The 19,476-nt window shown below is 40.6% G+C and overlaps 1 protein-coding gene across 2 annotated transcripts in view; it reads left to right on the forward strand.

The window, feature by feature from the left end:
* Window positions 1–19,476, forward strand: part of SUSD3 (sushi domain containing 3) — an 86,297-nt gene that overhangs the window by 32,318 nt on the left and 34,503 nt on the right. For both annotated transcript variants that reach the window (XM_019505033.1, XM_019505034.1), the window contains exons 2-4: window positions 12,234–12,422; window positions 13,720–13,867; window positions 17,513–17,677. In XM_019505033.1, coding sequence (XP_019360578.1) covers window positions 12,234–12,422; window positions 13,720–13,867; window positions 17,513–17,677 — 502 coding nt within the window. The remainder of the gene's footprint in view (window positions 1–12,233; window positions 12,423–13,719; window positions 13,868–17,512; window positions 17,678–19,476) is intronic.

The following is a 19,476-nucleotide window of genomic DNA, read 5'->3' on the forward strand; positions in this document are numbered from 1 at the left end:
TAGGTCTGATTGCAGCCTATTCCTCCCTTCTAGCATGCCCACATCCCCCCACATCTTAGTGTCATCAGCAAATTTGAACATGGTGCTTTTTACACCCTCGTCCAAGTTGCTGATGAAGATATTAAACACTGCAGGCCCAAGGACCGAGCCCTGCAGAACCCCACTGCCCACATCCCTCCAGGTTGAGAATGAGCTGTCCACCACCACTCTCTGTGTGCAGCCCTCCAGCCAGTTGGCAACCCATTTGACTTTGTAGGTGTTGATGCCACAGTCCCCTAGTTTTGTAATGAGAATGGGGTGAGAGACAGTGTTGAAGGCCTTCCTAAAGCCCAGAAAGACTATGTCTACTGGTACACCTTTGTCTAAGGATTTTGTGACCTGGTCATAGAAGGCCACCAGGTTGGTCTGACAGGACTTGCCTCTAATGAACCCATGTTGGTTGCCCCTAAGTATAATCTCCCCTGAGATTCCACGTTGAGGAAGTTTAGATCCAGGTGCAAGCTTTGCCTAACAAATATTTATAGGCTGGCTGTACAGCTGCTAGCTGTATTTAAGTTCAGATGTTTTAGTGGCAAATATCAGTCTGGACCCTAAAATTATTCTTTAATTGTAATGGTTCTAGTCAGATAAACTTGCCTGTGGAGCTAGAAAGCATCTGTTTACCCAAATAGAAGGTTAGAAACTTACCTGAACAATCATTTGTCTATAGACAGATGACCAAGGTTAAAATAGTAGGAGAGTCTTTGGGGAAAAATAAGAGTATAGATTCTTAGCATGAGCTAATATTAAATCTACATAGGACCAATATAATATGAAAGAGAGGAACATAAAATAAGAATTAGTGGAGGAAAAAAGGATAAATTGGAGACAAGTGTAACATACAAAGCTTGAATGTGGGCCTGGATTTCCTCAAGGTTCTAGGATGTTCTGATCCTGGTTTTCAGTTTTGACCTCTCTCTAGATAAAATAAGAGCTAAACTGAAAATTATTTTCAGTTTCAGATTTTGGTAAATCCAGACACAAGTGTATTTTGGCAATGCTCTGTTAAAAAATAAGATTGTAAGAAGGGCTGGGAGGTGTTCCAGCTGCCAGTGGAGGGTTCGGGATTGATTGAGAGTGTGGTCGGGGGGTAGAAAGGTAAGAAAGGTTTATTGACTTAGTATACTGCGTGTAATCATGTTTTTGTTAAGACAGATAATGACAAACAATAATAATTTGGATCGGCAACTTATTGGCAGTCCCCTTTGCCTGATGTACAACAAGTTTTTCTTTCTACAAAGCTTAGCAAAGTCAGGTGTTCTTGATTAGTGCTGTCCGAGAGGTACTGGGAAGGACCCTGGTATTCAGTCTTTGGGCTCTTTGAGATCTACGGGCCTACTGATTTAGGTTAACAGCTAATTAATCTTTTTTACAGAGCTGTATCTTCCTTTTAAATGATTTTTGGGTGTGCCAGGTAATTTATACTTTTTGAGCTCTGCTGATAAGTTACAGCCATTTAGATTCTTTTTACTTCAACTGTCTTTAGACTGACCAATAGCAGTACAAGCCTTGCATTTTTTTTGATAAGGTTAATTTTAAGTATGCCACAGGGCCTTACTACTTTAAGGCTTTGCTAATTTTACTAGGCCTTACTTTTATATAAGGCCTTAAACTTGTACATCTTAAACTTTAATTAGGCTTTTAGAAACAACATATAGCTTAATATCAAGTAAATGACAGAAAAACACTTGGTCTAATTTGTATAGAGCTTTTAGCAAGCACCTTTATTACACAGGCATAATTTTTAGCTCTTACACTTTACTTTTTGTTTGTTGGACCGCTATGATAGCTACCGTTGAGATGCTAAAGCTACATGCGCTACATTAGGGAATGGGGAGGGGTCTTTAAATTTAATTTGCATAGCATGAACAGATTTATGACAACAATGGTTAAAACACAATTAAGCTGTTGCCACTAGGGCAATGCAGAATACTACGATGCTTAAGATGGTTAGCCACGTAGTTGAGGTGATATCTGGTGACACACGAATAGTGCAGATCACATTATACCATTTACATGGCTTGGGCACGTTGACAGCCAAACTGATGATTTGCCCACCCTCCGAGTGCTTTGCTGAGCCTTTGCCTCAAGGCTTTGCAGCTTATTTTTTATTTTATTCTAGTTTTTTAACTGTGGCATCTGATACCCATGAAGTGGATATTTTAAAGTTGAGAGGTATAGTCTCAGAGGAAATGTCTGGCTATTTTAGGGCAATAGTACGGTTACTTAATTGCAGCAGAGCTCCACTTTCAGCTCCTAAGCAACACGAATTGCACAAAGTCCAGGTGGTACCATTTTTATACAGCAAATGACCGGGTCCTTTTTAACAAACATGTTGCCCTATTGTTACATATGACACATCAGGTAACTTGTATATGCAGGTCATGTTAGGTGGGCTGAGTGGCCAGCCTCTCTCTAGGGTCCCTAATCTAATTAAGGTGCTACTAATTTGAACCAAGGGGGACTGTGCCACATACCGAGGGCCATTGGGGGTAACTTTCCCATATGGGGCGATGTAGATTCCAGTCCTAAAGGCATTTTTCTTCTAGCCCTGTGCTTAGCAAATAAGCAGTGGTTTAGTTTCTATCTTTTACCCCCTGCACCAGGAATGAACACTTTTTCTTTATTATAGCCTTTTTAAGTGGTAATCCAGGTACTTTGGTAGGGGTTGTTTGTTTGTTTTTTTTAAGTGTTGCAGGCATTCCATGATGCTCTAAGCCAGGGGGCCATTCTTTATTTTTAATGTTGTTTATTACCTGGGAAAAATGCATATTTAATGATAACTGAACTTGTACACAAGCAGTACTCGAAGTTTGATTTTTTGTTTGCTTTAAAAGCAGTGTTCATCATGGCCTGGGTAAGACGGGCTGTCTTTAATTCTACATTAGTTAGCAATTTGTCTGCGGGACTTAATTGTATTTGTGGAACGGAAAATGATTGGTTACTTTTACTTAAGTAACCCTTCAGCTGTGCGGGCTCCTGCTGAACAGTTTGGAACAGTAGCTTGAACAATACCCGGGCAGTGAACAATGAAGCGTTTAGGAGGGTTGGGATTTTAACCTGTGACCTTCACCTGGGTGTGGAGTTATACATGGGCAGTGTCAGGGCCTCTTGTGGTGGAACGGCCAGAGATAGTAGTGAACGTTTTGGTTTTTTTACAGATTACATTTATTCTTCCTTCCTTGGGAGCTTGTAACTATGCTTTACCTTCCAGAGAGCGAAAGAGTTCTTACTGTTGCTTATGGGGACAATGCTGTACCGGGTTGATGAAACGGCACTGCCCTGGCAGAACCATACCACTAATTTGCTTAAGGAACCCCACTGGTATAAAAGGATGGGGACTTGAGGATAAAGCCTCCTTTTAGTTGTATTAAAGTGGGTACTATTTTACCACACCTTTGTATGGGTATGATTTATAAATTATGTAATAATGCTGGAGAGTGTTGTCAGCCATTGGAATGGGAGGGGGCAGATTCTCCCATAAACGCAGTGGCTCAAGAGGCTGAATAGATGCAGAATGCACTATTGGGGGTACAAACTCAGGGATGTTGACCTCAATGGGGTTTTTCTCAGGAAGTATGTAACAACAAACCCCCAGATGAGTGAAACTACAAAAATTACCTCCCCTTCCACAGTTAGCCATTCTAGCCTTCAGGTAGGGAATGTACCCAAGATGATAACTGGTGCCACAGGTGCACTGACAGTTACCACCTTGCCCGTTCATTATCTTCTTTTTTTACTTAGAGACTGGGACTTGATTTGCTCCAGGGTGGCAGGTTTCTTTTAGTATGGATACTGCGGCTGAACCATGTGCAGGTCATCTGAGCTTGTTTTTGGGGGATGCTCTTCAGGGTTAGGCCACTCCTTGAGGTCTTCAGGAGCAAGTTTATTAATATCTGGGTAATAAGAAGGATAGAAGAACCGGCCTAGCCAGGAAACACAATAAGGCATTAATAAAAAGAGTACAGTTATAACAGTTCACCACTTTATGGTGCCAGTCAATTTAGACCAGTGACAGAGCAAGACTTGCCTTTAGTGGCAGGCTTAATTAGGAATGGTTATGGCTGCATTTATGGACAGATCTGATCTGTAGGAATAAGATAACAAGGAGCTTGGCTCCTGTTAGATGAATTTGACTTAAATATCCACCATGTATTATGCATACTTTTTGCTAATAGTGTCCTTTTTTATTTATTTCCTTGAGGGTGCTTTAATACCACCTGATCTCCTGCCTGGAGCTTTTTTGGGTCACCACCCCTAGATTGCTCTACTGCTGGCTCATGGGGACTACCCAGTCTAAAGGGCTGTTGCATGGGGCTACTTCCTGGATGGGGTCGGTTATTGGCCCAATTGATAGCTCGATCCAGGTGCCAGTCCCAGGCCAGGCCAGCGGCCAACCGCAAATTGTATTTAGGATGCCATTGGCTCGCTCTACTAATTCGTTAGACTGCAGATAGTATGGGATGTGATATGTCTATAACATGCTATGTTTTATGGTTCAGTCATACACAAGATGATTGCGGAAGTGAGGGCCATTATCGCTCTGTAGTTCTATAGGTGGTGGATACACAGCTAGCAGAGTTTTCAGTTCTGCACGAGTATCTTGGGCTGTAGCTCTTGCTGAGGCACGGGCAAATGTTATTCCTGTGGCAACTTTTACAGTTACGAACACATACTGTTGCTTTCAGGAAGTTTGAGGGAGGGGGCCTATGATATTACATTGCCATACCTGCCACACTACTTTTCCTTCACGTAATGACAACAGGACAGTCAGGCAAGGTTTTAGTTGCATTTTGACCTGGCAGCAGGTGATGCATGCGTCAACTATTTCTTATGCTTCTTTTTCAGTTATACAAATGCCCTAAGACGCATTCAGGCAGGTGGTTTCATCGCGCCCGGGGTGCCCGTGTTGTTGATGTAGCCATTTTGAGGCTCGTTCTCCAGGTGTACAGTGGGCGGAGGAATTGGGTAATGATGGACTAGCTGCTTTATTTTTTTTCTTTAATATACAAGGTTTCAGCGCCCTCTTCTCTTGGTAGCTGATTAACTTGCCTATTTTACTTTGCCTCGGCCTTTTCCTGCTTTATTTTCATGTGCTGTACTTACAAGTTGGATGTGTAGAGGAAGCTTATCTTGGGCTAACTTTTATAAGGTCTCCTATTTCTTGTGGCTCCAAATGTCTTGTTTTTGTCTTTTAAAGGGGTGGCCATTTAGTACATCCTTTTACTACTATCCAGGAGTTGCTATAAATATAAATGGGCTTTACTGGACATGGACATTTTACTAACTTCCACACAGCCATGCTGAGCACTGCTTTGAGCTCGGCATGCTGCGTGCTTTTTCCAAGGCCTACTTGCTTGCCATCTTGAATCCTTAAGGCGGCTGCTCTCCAGGCATGACCTCGAGCAGACCCATTTGTAAACCAGACTTTAACATTGGCTGAGGTCTCTATTTCAGGTGAGAAAGGAGGTGCTTTTTTGGTGGGTGAAGGTTCACTGCAGCTTGTTTGGGGTTACTCATTGAACCTGGCTCAAGATGTAATAAATCCACCTTTGGACCATGTTGTCTTGGACTCTCCCCCCACGTGGCAGCTGGCGGTCTGACAGAGCCATTCCGAGAACAGGTATTGGAGTAGTGATAACTGTGGGTAATTTTTCTCTTAGTGCTTCTGTGGCTTCCAGGACCGCTGTTGCTGCAATGTCTGTTCTAAGAGAGTATACTTTGCTTCTGCCCCTCTCCAGCCTTGGCTCCAGAATCCAAGGGGTTTTCCTTCTGCTTCCAAGGACTTCTTCTGCCGCAGGCTCCAGTGTGGTCCTCCTTCCGAGACACCTATATGAAGCCAAAGCTCTCCTTTGGGATATCGTGCTGCTAGGGAGGCATGAACTGTTAGTGCTTTTTTAAGGGCTCATAAGGCATATTTATGCTTAGGACCCCATTTCAATTTAGTTCTCTTTTTACATAGGTTATACAAGGGATGAGCTAATACACTAAACTCAGGAACATGCATATGCCAAAAATTGAGTGCTCCCAATTGGGCTTGCAGTTTTTTTTACATTAGTGGGAGTCAGGGTCCCTACTATACTTCTCAGCCCTTCAGCTGGTATTGTGGGCCCCCCATTTTGCTATTATATTTCTAGAAATTCATACTGGGGCCCTACTTCTTGGAATTTCTGTTCAGACAGCATGAATCCAAAGGTACGCACTTTCCCTTTTAATGATTCAAAGGCCTTGGTGGCAGCCTCTCTGTCTTGACTTCCCACTATGACTGCATTTATATACTGCCACATGCGTACGTCGGGGTACTTTTCTTGGACCTCATGAATTATTGTAGCTAAAATCCTATGAGCCAGGATGGGGCTGTGTATCTACCCCTGGGGCAGCACGGTGTAGGTATACTGCTGCCCTGTCCACGTGAAAGCAAATACTGGCCAGTGATTTTCATGGATGGGAATAGCAAAAAACATGTCCTTGATATCAACGGATCCCATCCATGCAGGCCCATAACACCGGATGCTTTCTGTTAAGGCAGGTAGTGACGGGACGGCAGCCATCAAGGGGTCAGTATTAGCATTTAAAGCTCAAAAGTCAATAGTCAGTTGCCACCCTCCATTTGGCTTGCACACTGGCCACTCTGGATCGTTATATGGAGAGTGGGTTTGGATAATAGTTCAGACATATGGGGCCGTTCAGCACCAGGCTCATTATCAATCTCTTCCTCTCCATCAATCTCTTCCCCTTGATCTTCCCAGAACTCAACTTCTGGTTTCTCCCCATAAAGACACTGTTGTACCTTGTGGAAGGATGGCTCCACAGCGTGTGCTAACTGCACCCTCTTAGGGAGGGAAGCGGCCATGCACACCATCATAATTTTTCCTTCCCTCCATTCTAAAGTCTCCAAGTGGTTCTGAGCTGCTTGTGCCGCCTCACACGCTACTCTGTTGGAATCTCTCACATCGTCTAATTCCTTACTCAGCTGGGTGACCTTTTCCTGGAGCTGGGCGTTCTCTTTGGCCCCTAACCACAGGCATGTGGCCAGCAGCCACGACAGGCTTACCCTGGGCAGCATTTATGTCCCAGCTGCCAGCAGAGGGTTTGGGATTGATTGAGAGTGTGGTCGGGGGGGGGGGGGTAAGAAAGGTAAGAAAGTTTTATTGACTTAACAAAAACATGATTATGTGTAGTATACTAAGACAGATAATGACAGACCATATTAATTTGCGTCGGCAACTTATTGGCAGTCCCCTCTGATGCCTGATGTATAATAAGTTTTGCTTTCCACAGAGGTCAGCGAAGTTGGGCTTCCCTGATCAGCGCTGTCCGATCACAGGCCCACTGATGCAGGTCAACAGCTAATTAATCCCTTTCACAGAGCTGTATCTTCCTTCTAAATGATTTTCAGGTGTGCCAGCCAATTTATACCTTCTGAGCTGTGCTGATAAGTTACAGCCATTCAGATTTTTACTTCAACTGTCTTTAGACTGACCAATAGCAGTACAAGCCTTGCATTCTTTTGATAAGGTTAATTTTAACTATGCCACAGGGCCTTACTACTTCAAGGTTTTGCTAAATTTACTAGGCCTTACTTTATATAAGGCCTTAAACTTGTACATCTTAAACTTTAATTAGGCTTTTAGCAACAACATATAGCTTAATATCTAAACAAATGACAGAAAAACACTTAGTCTAATCTTCATAGATTATAGAGCCTTCAGCAAGCACCTTTATCACACAGGCATACTTTTCAGCTGTAACAGGAGGGACCTTCCACGGTCATCTAGTCCAGGCCCCTGCTCAAGGTAGGGTCATCCCAGCCAAGTGCCTATATTCAGTCTGCTCTTGAAAATTTCCAGGGATGGAGATTCCACAACTTCTCTTGATAGTCTGTTTCAATGTTTGACCAGCCTCATAGTCAGAAAGTTCTTCCTAATCTCCAAGCCTTTCAGAGTAAAGAAGCCACAGCAAAGTCCTCCAGCATCCCATGGCATTTTGTTCTGAACCCTTAGGAAGACTACGCTCTTCACTGGGCACTGTTGCTCCAGCCAGGCAGGAAACAGAACATGACCCTTTCATAATCCCACATTGTTCTGCAGGGAGACGCAGGCTGACCCTAAGCAGCCTGGGTCAGCCAGTCAGGACTGCCCTGTACATTGATGTCACCTGTCTCTGAGCCTGAGGAGAAAACTGAGATGTGTTCACAGGGGGCCCTGGCTGCACTATGTCTTCATTGCAAGTTTTCTGGTCTTCAAGGGCTCAGCATTCAAATGTCTGTTCAGGTGTCTCTGACTAAGTTTGTTTACCAGAAAAACAAACTTGGAAGAATTCTTCCAGATCGTTTAAACATGTACACAGCTAATATCTGCAACTCCACCCATTTTGGCATTCTCCACAGATTTGCTCATCATGCACTCAGTACCATCATCCAAATCATTAATGAAGATGTTAATACCAGACCCAGGACAGGCTCCTGGGGAACCCCACTTGATGCCTCCTCCTAGGGTGATGTTGAGCCACTGATGACTACTTCTTGAGCAGGATGATCCAACCAATCACATATTGACCTTGTGGTACTTCCATGTAGTCTGTATTTTCCTTATCTTGTTAATGATAATAGTATAGGAGACGATATCAAAGACAAGGTCAAGGTCAGGTCAAGGTACATTACTCATCTCCCCATATCCACAGAGCCTGTCACCCTATCATAGAGGGAAATCAGATTGGTCAGGCATGATTTGCCTTTGGTGAATCCATGCTGACTGTTCATAATCGCCTTGTTTTCCTTTTGGTGCTGTACAATTAATTCTTTGACGCCCTGCTCCATGATCTTTCCAGGTGTCAGGGTCAGGCTGGCTGGTCTGTAATTCCCTGGCTCCTCCTTGTTCGCTTCCTTAAAGATGGGCACTATATTTTCTCTTTTCCTGTCAACAAGGATCTCGCCCAACCTCCATGAGTTTTAAAAGAGGCTGATGGCTCTGAAATGAACTCAGTCAATTCCTTCAGTACTCTAGGGTGCATCCCATCCAGTCCTACTGACTTGAAGGCATCTAGCTTCTCCTAAGTAATCCTTAACTTGTTTTAGCATTACTATAAGCTTTTTGACTCCTTCCCTGTCTTTGCTGCCAACTGTGTTCATTATCTGGTAGCTGCCTTTGTTTGTGAAAACTGAAATAAATAAAAGCATTAAATACTTCAGTCTTCTCTGTGTCATCCACAACTATATTGCTTTCTGCCTTCTGTAAGAGATCTAGAGTTTTTTTGGTCTTCTTTCTACTCTTGACATACTTGGAGAATCTGTTTTTATTGCCTTTTATATCCCTTGCCAGTTACGTCTCAAATCATGCCTTAGCCATCCTAATTTTGCCCCTGCATGCCTGTGTGATATTTGGTATATTCTTCTCTAGAATTGTGACCAAATTTCTACTTTCTGTAGTATTCCTTTTTGAGTTTCAACTCCTTGAAGAGATTGCTCTCTAGCCAGATTGGTCTCCTGTTGCACATCCCATTCATCTGTGTTATCAGGATAGCTTGCTTTTGCATCCTTAATAATTAGTGGAGCTAAGACTTTTCTGAATGAAGCAAGAATTAACCAGGATTCTGAGATTTCACATGAGTGCTGTGTGGTATTTCCAGTCTGACCAAAGTGAAAAAAAACATTAAATGCTTTCTACAAAAACTTGACCTTGCAAGATTTCTAGTTTGGTTGTAAGACCACAGAGGTTTGAGTGGTTTAAGTTTCAGATAGGCATTTGAACTTTTGGATGTTTGTTTAAGCTCACTAATTTACCCTTTGACAGTTTGTCCCTCATTAGATGTTGTCTAGAGAAGTCATTGAAGTCCTTTTGACAACTTCACTAAATGTAGGAATGATCCTTGAGGAAAACACATGATGCTATTACAGCCCTGAGGCATAAGGAAATACATAGCTTAGTGGGACATAAGTTGATGAGAACATTTTTAGACACTTTAAGTAAAAGAAATATTTTAAAGTATATTTTAGCGCAGGAAAGGGTATGAACAAGGTAATTGGAATAGATGTTTTAATTACTCCTACATATATCATTATGGGAGATGATAATGCAAGAAAAAGCAGGAAGCAATTTAACTAGCTACAGACGCATAAATTATTCAAAGTCAACAAATGGATTAATTTTAAATACATCTGGAAGGAAAGAATCAAATGGCAAATTGTTCTTTGGAGAAGAGTTATTGAAGGTCAACAGTCAAGTGTACCAAAAAGCTCTTATGAAGGCTGCTTTGTACTGCTAAACAAATATCCTTTGGACCACATTTGACTCGCATTTACTCTTAGCATCTCTCATTGATACCAGCATCACTGATGACAATGCTAACCATCTGTATGACTAAGACATGCTATATGCTCTGGTATTTTACAAATCAAATGTATGAAATGCTACACTCTGAACTGGAGATCTTTTATGGATAAGATAACTGCTATGCAGAAAACTTTTAAAATGAAATCATAGTATCTGCTTTAAGCCCAGACAAGAGGGGGCACAGGTTATGTATCAGACATGGATCAGTGATCAGGTACTGGGAAAAAGTAGAGTAGGATTTAGGATTCTCTAGAAAATATTTCTTCTTGTGGTTGCTGATTATTGTAATAAGGTACATAGTTGAAACTGCTTTCAGAGCAAACAAAAAGAATCTAAACAGACTTTGAGAGAGAGTCTGTCAAGTCAGGTTTTCAGTACATATTTACATAGTAGATTGGAACAGTAGTCATCCCCGTGACTTTTGTTTGTTTTTTGTGGATTTTAAGGGCAGAAATTGAGGGCAGGAAAAGAGTCGTAGCTTCTTTGCTGTTATTTCATAGAGGAAGCTTAATATTAATTAAACACAGGACCGTATTATGCAAGAGGTGCATCTTTGTTCTACACACATTAAATGTTCAGGATTAGATGGGTATTATTTAACTATTCGCATGCTACTGGACATTTATATTAAGGAAGAATCAAATTGCAAATAAATAAGAGCCATATCCTGTTCCCATGGAAATCAGTAGTAAATTTCCACTGACTTTAGACCAGGATTTTGTGCTAAATACATAAATAGGGACTAGAAGATGCAGGTATGTCAAATAAAATAGAATTGCTATAAACACACAAACCTGGTAAAACTTCTTAAATAAAGAGTTGTTTAAAAAAAAAAGAAGAAAAATCTTAGTAACTGTAGACCTCTGTCTGCTTCTAACCAGTGCAAGAAAACATCCTCATTTGTATTTCTGCTTATGACTATGGTTAAAACCTCCAGTCTTTTAACTCATGGTGCAGGTGCATTCAAGTAATTGCAGGAACAACTGAATAGTCCCATATGCTAACGCTGGAAAAAGAGACACAGTATTATTTGGTAAAGATAAATATGAAAAATAAAGATATATTGGGTTTATATTAGCTCAAACATACAAGGATGGGGAAAAAATCACTTGTCTTTTTGGATATTTCAGAACGCTGTATTTATTTATTTTTTTAATGACTGATCAATGAAAAACTGTGTTAAAATCAGTAGGAAAATCAATGTTAAATAAGACATCTCATGGCAACAACCAGTTATAGAGTTGCTAACCAAAACAGGTAACCAATGCAGGCAGCATTCAGTTATTCCAGAGAGAATGTGGACCTAATGAATTTGAAACAATAAGAAAATAGGGAAATCATGTAGGGGAAAGAGTTGTTTGTTTGGGTTTTTTTTAATGTAAAAAAAAAATAGGTATAATGCATTGTATCCTTGAGCTTTGATGTACAAAGTTCTTTCCTGACACGTACATTTAAAAAATGGCAATACTAAAGTCTCAGAAGAAAACATGAATGCTAGCAATTTGATAGCACTGAATAACCTACTACATAAACGTTCCTCACTGTGTATTGAATATCTTTATGAGAAAATGTCACACAGCAGAGTGGAATTCCCACGTGGGCAGCAGGCCGGCCAAAGGCTGGGCACGTTGTACATCCTGGTTAAATCCTGGACATAGCATTTAAATGGGATTTGCAGCAGTCAGTGCCTTTGTGCTGGTTTTCTTGAGAGGTGAATTTGTCTTACAGAAACTAGCAGCATCTTTTGACTGTTTACTTAGCTTGGGTCTCATAAATCTTTATTTCAGTGGACCTGAGATTTGGTCTTAAATTTATGTAATTCTGGTTTCTTTTTTTCCTGTCCCCCTCCCCCTTCATCTGCAGGCCAGTGTAGCCAGATATTCCCCCCTCAGCTTGGTACGTTACAAATAATTCATGGCAACGGCACCACAGTTGGGACAGTGATCACATTCCAGTGTTCTGCTGAACACCAGCTTGAAGGACAGGGAGTCATCACCTGCATTTGGAAAGGAAACAGTGCTCAGTGGACAGCAGGAGTTCCCTCGTGCAAGCGTAAGGATTATTCCAAAAAAATTTCTATCACCTAAGCTGAGTTAGTCTCTAACTTTTTTGATTTATAGTCCTAAGTCTTTGGAAGATGTAGGGTTCTGTGCACAGAAGAGACGTTGAATTTCCTTTAGGGCTGAAATGTGTGGAATGCAATTAAACACCATTCATTACAACACAGGAAAGACTCTTAGTCAGACTCATGCCTGGTCTTACAGCAATGCCTTCAGTAGAGTTACACAAGGGATACCTTGTAAGGGAAAAATGTATCTTTCAGCCAATACTGCTCCTTATTTATTATACAATGTATAGTAATTTTATAAGAAATAGGCCCAAAGCAAAATTCTGGATCTCAATGCCTCTGAACTTTGGAGTGTTTAAAATTCAGAATGGCTCTCAAGACCAATGCATTGGACCTTGTCTAATTTTAGAATCCCTGTTAGATGGATGATTTTGCTATGCACTTGAGATTCCTATTCCAGGTAGGCAAGCTTATATCTGACTATTGGGATTCCATGAGAGAAAGTAACAGATAAGAATGCTTGCTTTTAAAAAGCTGTGCAAATATACAGCTATCTCTGGAATTCAGTGGACACATTTCTAAGACTGGCATTTTTGGTGATGCAAAAAGTAACACTTTCCTTTGGTAAGGAAGACATAGCGCTCAAACTGGACTAGCTGAGGCTATAGTGCCACATCAACACTTCTCTATCTTTAGAGTGTATTTTTCCTACTCCCACAATTACAAATATCCCCAGTGTCCAACTGAAGACTTTTTGCTGCTTCCAGGATCCTGTCCTGCTGATTGCTAAAAGAGAAAGTGACCTGATGTGCAAAATAAAATACAGTTATACGGAACTAACCTTCTCAGAATAGGCTTCTTTACATCTGTCTTTCTTTTCCAGTATTTGTTTTTGCCAATCTAGTCCTTGTTAACATTTGATTAACAGAATCTGGTACATCATTGCATTTTTAACAGACTGACGAAGTTGTGCTTTTAAGGTACTGTGAAGCTAAGAGCATCGTGCTTAATTAACTTAAGTGGTAGGATAGTTGTGAACAGTTCATTAGTAACTTATAAACAGTAGATTTTTAAATAGTCCACTCTGAGACAACCTTGGTTTGAAATTAAGCCAAGATACCTGGAACATTTTAATGCATACTGACATGAAAAATTTCATTGCATTATTATTAGCAAGACAGTGAAACAAGTAGATCTCAGCACATTTTAATAGGAATGTGAAAGCTAAATTTAATAAGGTGTTTGCCTTGGAAACCTGTTTCTATATTTGCTTTCCTGCAGCCATATCGAAGTATGAGACTTTTGGATTTAAAGTAGCAGTGATTGCCTCCATTGTAAGCTGTGCCATCATTCTGCTGATGTCTATGGCTTTTCTAACTTGTTGTCTCATCAAGTGTGTTAAGAAAAGTGAAAGGAGGAGAACTGAAAGGTATGTGCGCTTCCACAAAACCTTGCAAAAATAGCATAAATCCCAAGATGAGAGAGAAGATCTGTGTGTCTAAGGCAGTTAAATGGCCTCTGTTGCCATATTATCTGAGTACCTCCTAGTTTTGTAAATGGCTTCATCCTCATGACACTCAGTGAGGTAATAATCTGTTTGGAGGAGGGGGAGCTGAGACCCAAAGAAAGGCTAAGGCCCAGATATTTAAAGGTATATTAGTGCCTAATTCCCTTGACATCAGTGAGGGTTAGGTGTCACATAGCAAGGGTATGGTGGAGTGAGAAACTGAACCTGGGTCTTTCAAGTCCTAGTAACTGTGCCATTCTTCTTCTTCTCCTTGGGTTTTCTTCTCCATGGGATGACTAAGGATTTCCCCTACCCCTTTTTTCTCCTTTGCTTTATCTTCAGTTCTTATTAAAATGTGCAGGGATTCTTTATGGCTAGGGAAAGACATTCAAAAAGCCTGATCCTGAATTGATTCAATCTTTGCAGGTTAGTCTAACCTGGCTAGGCTGAACTGGTTTGTAATGGCACAGACATCCACTCTTGACTGAGGAAATTCAGGCACATACCTGCAGTAGCTCAGGCTAGAAGCTGGGGGTACTAGAGCAGCCCTCCTTTCCCCGCTATAGTGCTGAGCTGAGGGGGGTATGGCCAGGCCCCAGCAGTATGCTCTGATTAGGGAAGGGTTTCCCCCCCCCACTTCTTGATAACAGAGCATTAATCAGCTGTTATCAGCATTTAGCACTCCATCAGAAAATAAAGCCTCTCATTAGTTCAAGTTCTTCTTAAGCAACTTTTTTCAAGGAAGGGAACATTCCAAGGAGGGTTGATTAGCTCTAAAAAGCCCTAAGCTGACACTGTCCTGTCTGCCTTACACAAACACCGATCTGCATTAGCTAGCATACCACATTCTGGCTATGGTCCATGCTATGGGAGAGAGGAGGGAGGGATTCCTGCTTGAACAGCAAGGGGGTGGAGCGGCAGGGGAAGCCAGGCATATGTTGCTGTGCCTGCAAGTCCCTGCTAGAGCTCCAGCCTGGGAGCAGAGGGAAGGCACCAGCCCAGCTCTCTAGAGCGGAGAGCCCAGCCCAGACAGCATGCTGGGATGCTGGGGGACTCTGATCTAACTTAAACCAGGAAGGGGTCTAGGACAAACATTGCATAAACCAGATTGATCCAAATCAGTTTAGTCTGATGCTACATTCAACCAGGTGTATCTCAAACCTGTTCCAGCCATTTTCAAACTGGTTTATGTGCACTGAATGTCTGTTCTGTTACGGGTTTAAACCAGTTTCTGATCACTTAAACCAGTTTATGTGTAATGTCTGTCCCCAGCTTACCTAACAATGTTGTAACACTTATACTGTGTGTTTCAAAACCTGGCTGTGAAAAAGTGATGGGGTGATCAGATAGAGCTTTATGCTACATCTGATTTTTGTACTGTTCCCAATAGGATACAGCTCTGTCTCATCATATATCTCACCTTCTGCAGAAAGCAAAGGTTTACACACATGTGAGGAGAGAGAGAGTTAGCTCCTCTACTGCGGCTGACATTATCCCTCTGACTATCTCTTTCTCCTAACTTGTATATTTCATTCTCATGTCTGTGCTCTTCTGATTCCTTTACACCTGCCCAGAGCTCAGCTGGATACCTCTATCTATCTCCGAGGAGCTGTTGTGGTACCTGCTGTAGGCAGCCAGGAAGCTTCGTCACCTTCATTCCTGACACTCCCCCACTGGATTCAAACGTGGAAAAAAGGGTGTAGACTGGATGAGGCAGTTGATGTGCATAGAAGAGGTGGAGACCCATTGATGTACATGGAGGTCCTAGTGCTGGTCTCAGATATGTGAAAACCAGAATTTCCATCTCACAGGAAATTCTTCATTTCTAATGTTTGGTTTTGTGCTAAACAGAAGCTACAAAGAAATCTGCAAGTTCCTGTAAAATTAAATTTAAGTCTGACCTTTTAAAATGGATATTATAATTTGCAACATAAAAGAAAATCCTTTTGTGATTGAAAAGTCATTTCAAAATGACGTAGTAGCCAGTTTCATTCTTATAAGATCCTCTTCCTTGAAGTACTTTTATTTTTAGTGAATTTTGTCAAAATTGGCCATTCCTATAGAATGTTTAGCTAGTGATGGATCAGCATTTTCAGACAAAAATATTCTGCTTGGACACTTTTTAGCCAGCCCTAGTAAAACCATCAACATCTAAGAGGAATCCTCCTCCCTGGATCCTCTCAGTTTGTGCCCTTCCCCCTCCCAAATCTCTGTGCCTTTCCCCTACAACTGTATGCCTAAGTACTCAGAAAACTGCATTCAACTGCTTTGAAACCATATCACCAAAAAATATTTATTGAGTTCAGGCTAGTTTGATGCCATTTTCTTGTGATGCCACGAGGGGGCTCTCAGATCAGGTCGTAATCTCATTCTCTGCTCCTGTAACTTGAGCAAGCTTGGGAACTGGAAATAGTTTGGTTTAACCCCATAGGGAGAGAACAGCTTGCAGCAAGCTATAGAACCGTCTCTCTGAGAAGAGAGTGGTAATGATGGGTCTTGGCGAGAGGTTTTCTAGACAGAAAACAAGTTAGGGCAGGAAAAAGATTGGAAGGAAGGGAAACAAAGGGGGGAGACCTCAGAAAGTCCTCACATCTTTAGTAATAACTTGGCCCCTTGTGGCCTAAATCCTGTAGGAGTCAATGGCAAAGCTGCCATTTTTCTTCAGTCAGCAGAGCATTGCATCCTGAAAGAACAGTGTGTGAACAACAGAGAACAGGCATTGCCAATTTAGCAATTTTATTGCAATCCTCGTAGTATTTAATGTTCTTTCTTAAAGCCCCAGCTTTATGTGAGCATCTCAGGCACTGTTTAAAAATAACAAAAGTAAGATTTGAATCCCCTTGGGTAATAAAAAATCTTGCAAACATGCCCCAAGTATGTTCTAAAGGGTTAGAATCTGGAGGGCAAATAAAACAATCTTCATTTTTCCTCAGTTTCATCATTTTTCTATCGATATCATGATTAAGACCAGATTGATTCTTTGAACACTTGGGGGAGAGGCAATATTTCAAAAATGACCCAGGAGATATTTTTCTGAATAGAATAAATTTTATTTTTCTATAAGGTGCCAGCAGCCTGGTAACATCAGCACTTTAAAAGAAGCCAGCTCCTGTTGTCTGAACATAGGTAGTTCCTTTTGATGCCAATAGCATTTATCTGTGAAGAGACGCAACTTCATGCTATAAATGCAACTTACTATAAGCTAAAATTCAGAGAAGCTTCCTTGCTGCAGTTTCTTTACTTTCTCGTAAAAATTGCTCAGGATCTGATGATTTTTATAGATTTGGGGGGTTAAATCTTAACAAGTAACATTGATGTTTTAAAAATAATATTTATTCTGTCTAAAGTCGTAAATTTAGAAAACCTCCTTTTCCAGGCAAGCACTTGCTTAAGTCTGGACTGAGACATGCCCTTAAAGTTTGGCACGTGTTTCAATGGTTTCCTCATAGGGATAATGTGAAACTTGTTTTTTTAAGTACTTTTCTGGATTGAGGTTTTAGTCAAGTAAGAGTTAAAATACTGTAGTAATGCCAGAGCTATCTATTTTCAACTTTTCTTTGTTTACAGGGATATGCAGCTGTGGTACCAGCTCAGAACTGAAGAACTGGAAAACATGCAAGCTGCTTATTTTGGTTTTAAAGGCAGAAATAATAACAATAACAAAAAACTCAGGAAAAAAACAGTATTTGATGATGGGGCTAACATGGCATATGACAACCAAGGCTTCTGCAGGTGAGAGTATTAAAATGAAGTATGTTGGGTTTCTGAATGCACTTGCTGAATGGGTGTTAAAAAGAAGATTAGTGGAAAATACATTTTAAAAATTGTCTCTGAAGAATAAAATGATAAACTGTATTGGAGGGTGATATCCTGGCAAATGAACTGTTCCACTGTACATCATGTTTGCAGTTTGTGCTGTATGGGTTGCATCCGGCAAGATGCTGGGCACTCCAGTAATGAGCTGCACATTCCTGGGATATTGTGTACAGCCTCAGCTTGCATTAAAACCCCAGGTTTGTCCTTGAACTTGCTCTTTTTATGGTAATTAATAATGTTGCAAGAAAAGCTATTCATACAGCTTGAAAAGCTAAGTGTGACCTTGAACTCTGCCAGTGATCTTCTGACCTGTGTTTATACCGCTGCTCTGGTCTACACAAAACTGAAATCACGTTTTTAAAAATGCACAGAAATGTGTGTTAATATGATTTTTATCCCCCTATACCTTCACTATCCTTTGATATTGCTCAGCTGTCAAAGACAACAATGTACATTATAACTCTTGCTTGCTTGTGTTTCACTGCCTACTTTACAGGCTTTGAAAACAATGGTAGCTATAATTCTACTGGTTACCTATTAAAAAAAATGTTATGTAAACCACGTTCTGTACCACAGTGGAAATGGTATTCAAATGGTTCATTTAAACAAAAGTCTAGTGGCTGTTTAATCAATTTTTAGCTTTGGGTGGTTTCTGAAAGACGTAAAGCTAATTATATGGTGATTATATCCTAAAATGGTTTTCAAAAGGATTAAGAACCAGGTTTTTTTTTATTTTGACTACTCCAACTATCTGTGCTGGAGTGTTAAAAGTCACTACCTGTTTTTTAAATGTTTGAAAAACCTGTATAAATACACAGTTGTTAAATACAAAGTTTATTGCTCCTCTAGAGCTGCAAGTACTTTAGAAATTCTTATCTAAACCATTTCAATGAAGTAGAAACTGTTTACCAAATGCTGTACATCCATCCTTAACTGACTATGTCAAGGAATATGTACTGGTAATTCATTTGGATAAGCAAATCTTCAGATAAACAGCTTCTATTTGATAAGGAGGTTGAAGTCTTTAAACTTTGTTGGGAAAGTGAGGCGAAGGGACAGGGACAGTAAGGAAGCTTACAAACTTTTCTTTTTCCTGCGTAGAAAATGTATATGCTGAAAGCAAATATTAGAAGATATAGCCTACCTTTGTATAGCAAAGTGGTGGATATGATGATGTAAAGGTGATGTGATTCCAGTGTAGTCATTCAGATATAACAAAAATCAGTCCAACCTCAGAAGCTGTAAGAGAATATTCAGTTTTGAGGTAGAAGTCTAGCTGTTGAGCATGGCCACTTATGTTCAGTGAAGCTGTTTCCTTAATAGGAGTTTGAAAGCATTTGACTGAATTTGAGCAATTATGAAACCACCTGAGACACTGCTGGAGTTATTCCAAGGATGAACTCAATCCTGTAACAATATTCCCTCAACAAACTTCTACATAAATGCTGATCGTAATACATTTATATTCACTGCTACATAAAACTTCATTAAAGCTGTAGATGTCTACAGTTTAATTATATTAACTGAATCTATATGCCTTGATAGATATGGTATGGGAATTGTCTTAATGCATTATGTAGCAAATGAATTTTGAAGATGACAAATGATATGCCAACTTTGTCCATTACTTTTAAAGTTTATGATATGTTATATAATGAATTATCCTGCATATCTAGCTTATTGTTAACAGCTTGACCTATGAGTTAAGTACAGAT

This window comes from Gavialis gangeticus, unplaced genomic scaffold (genome assembly GCF_001723915.1).
Source record: "Gavialis gangeticus isolate Ggan-Ray unplaced genomic scaffold, GavGan_comp1, whole genome shotgun sequence".
NCBI classification, from domain to species: Eukaryota; Metazoa; Chordata; order Crocodylia; family Gavialidae; genus Gavialis; species Gavialis gangeticus.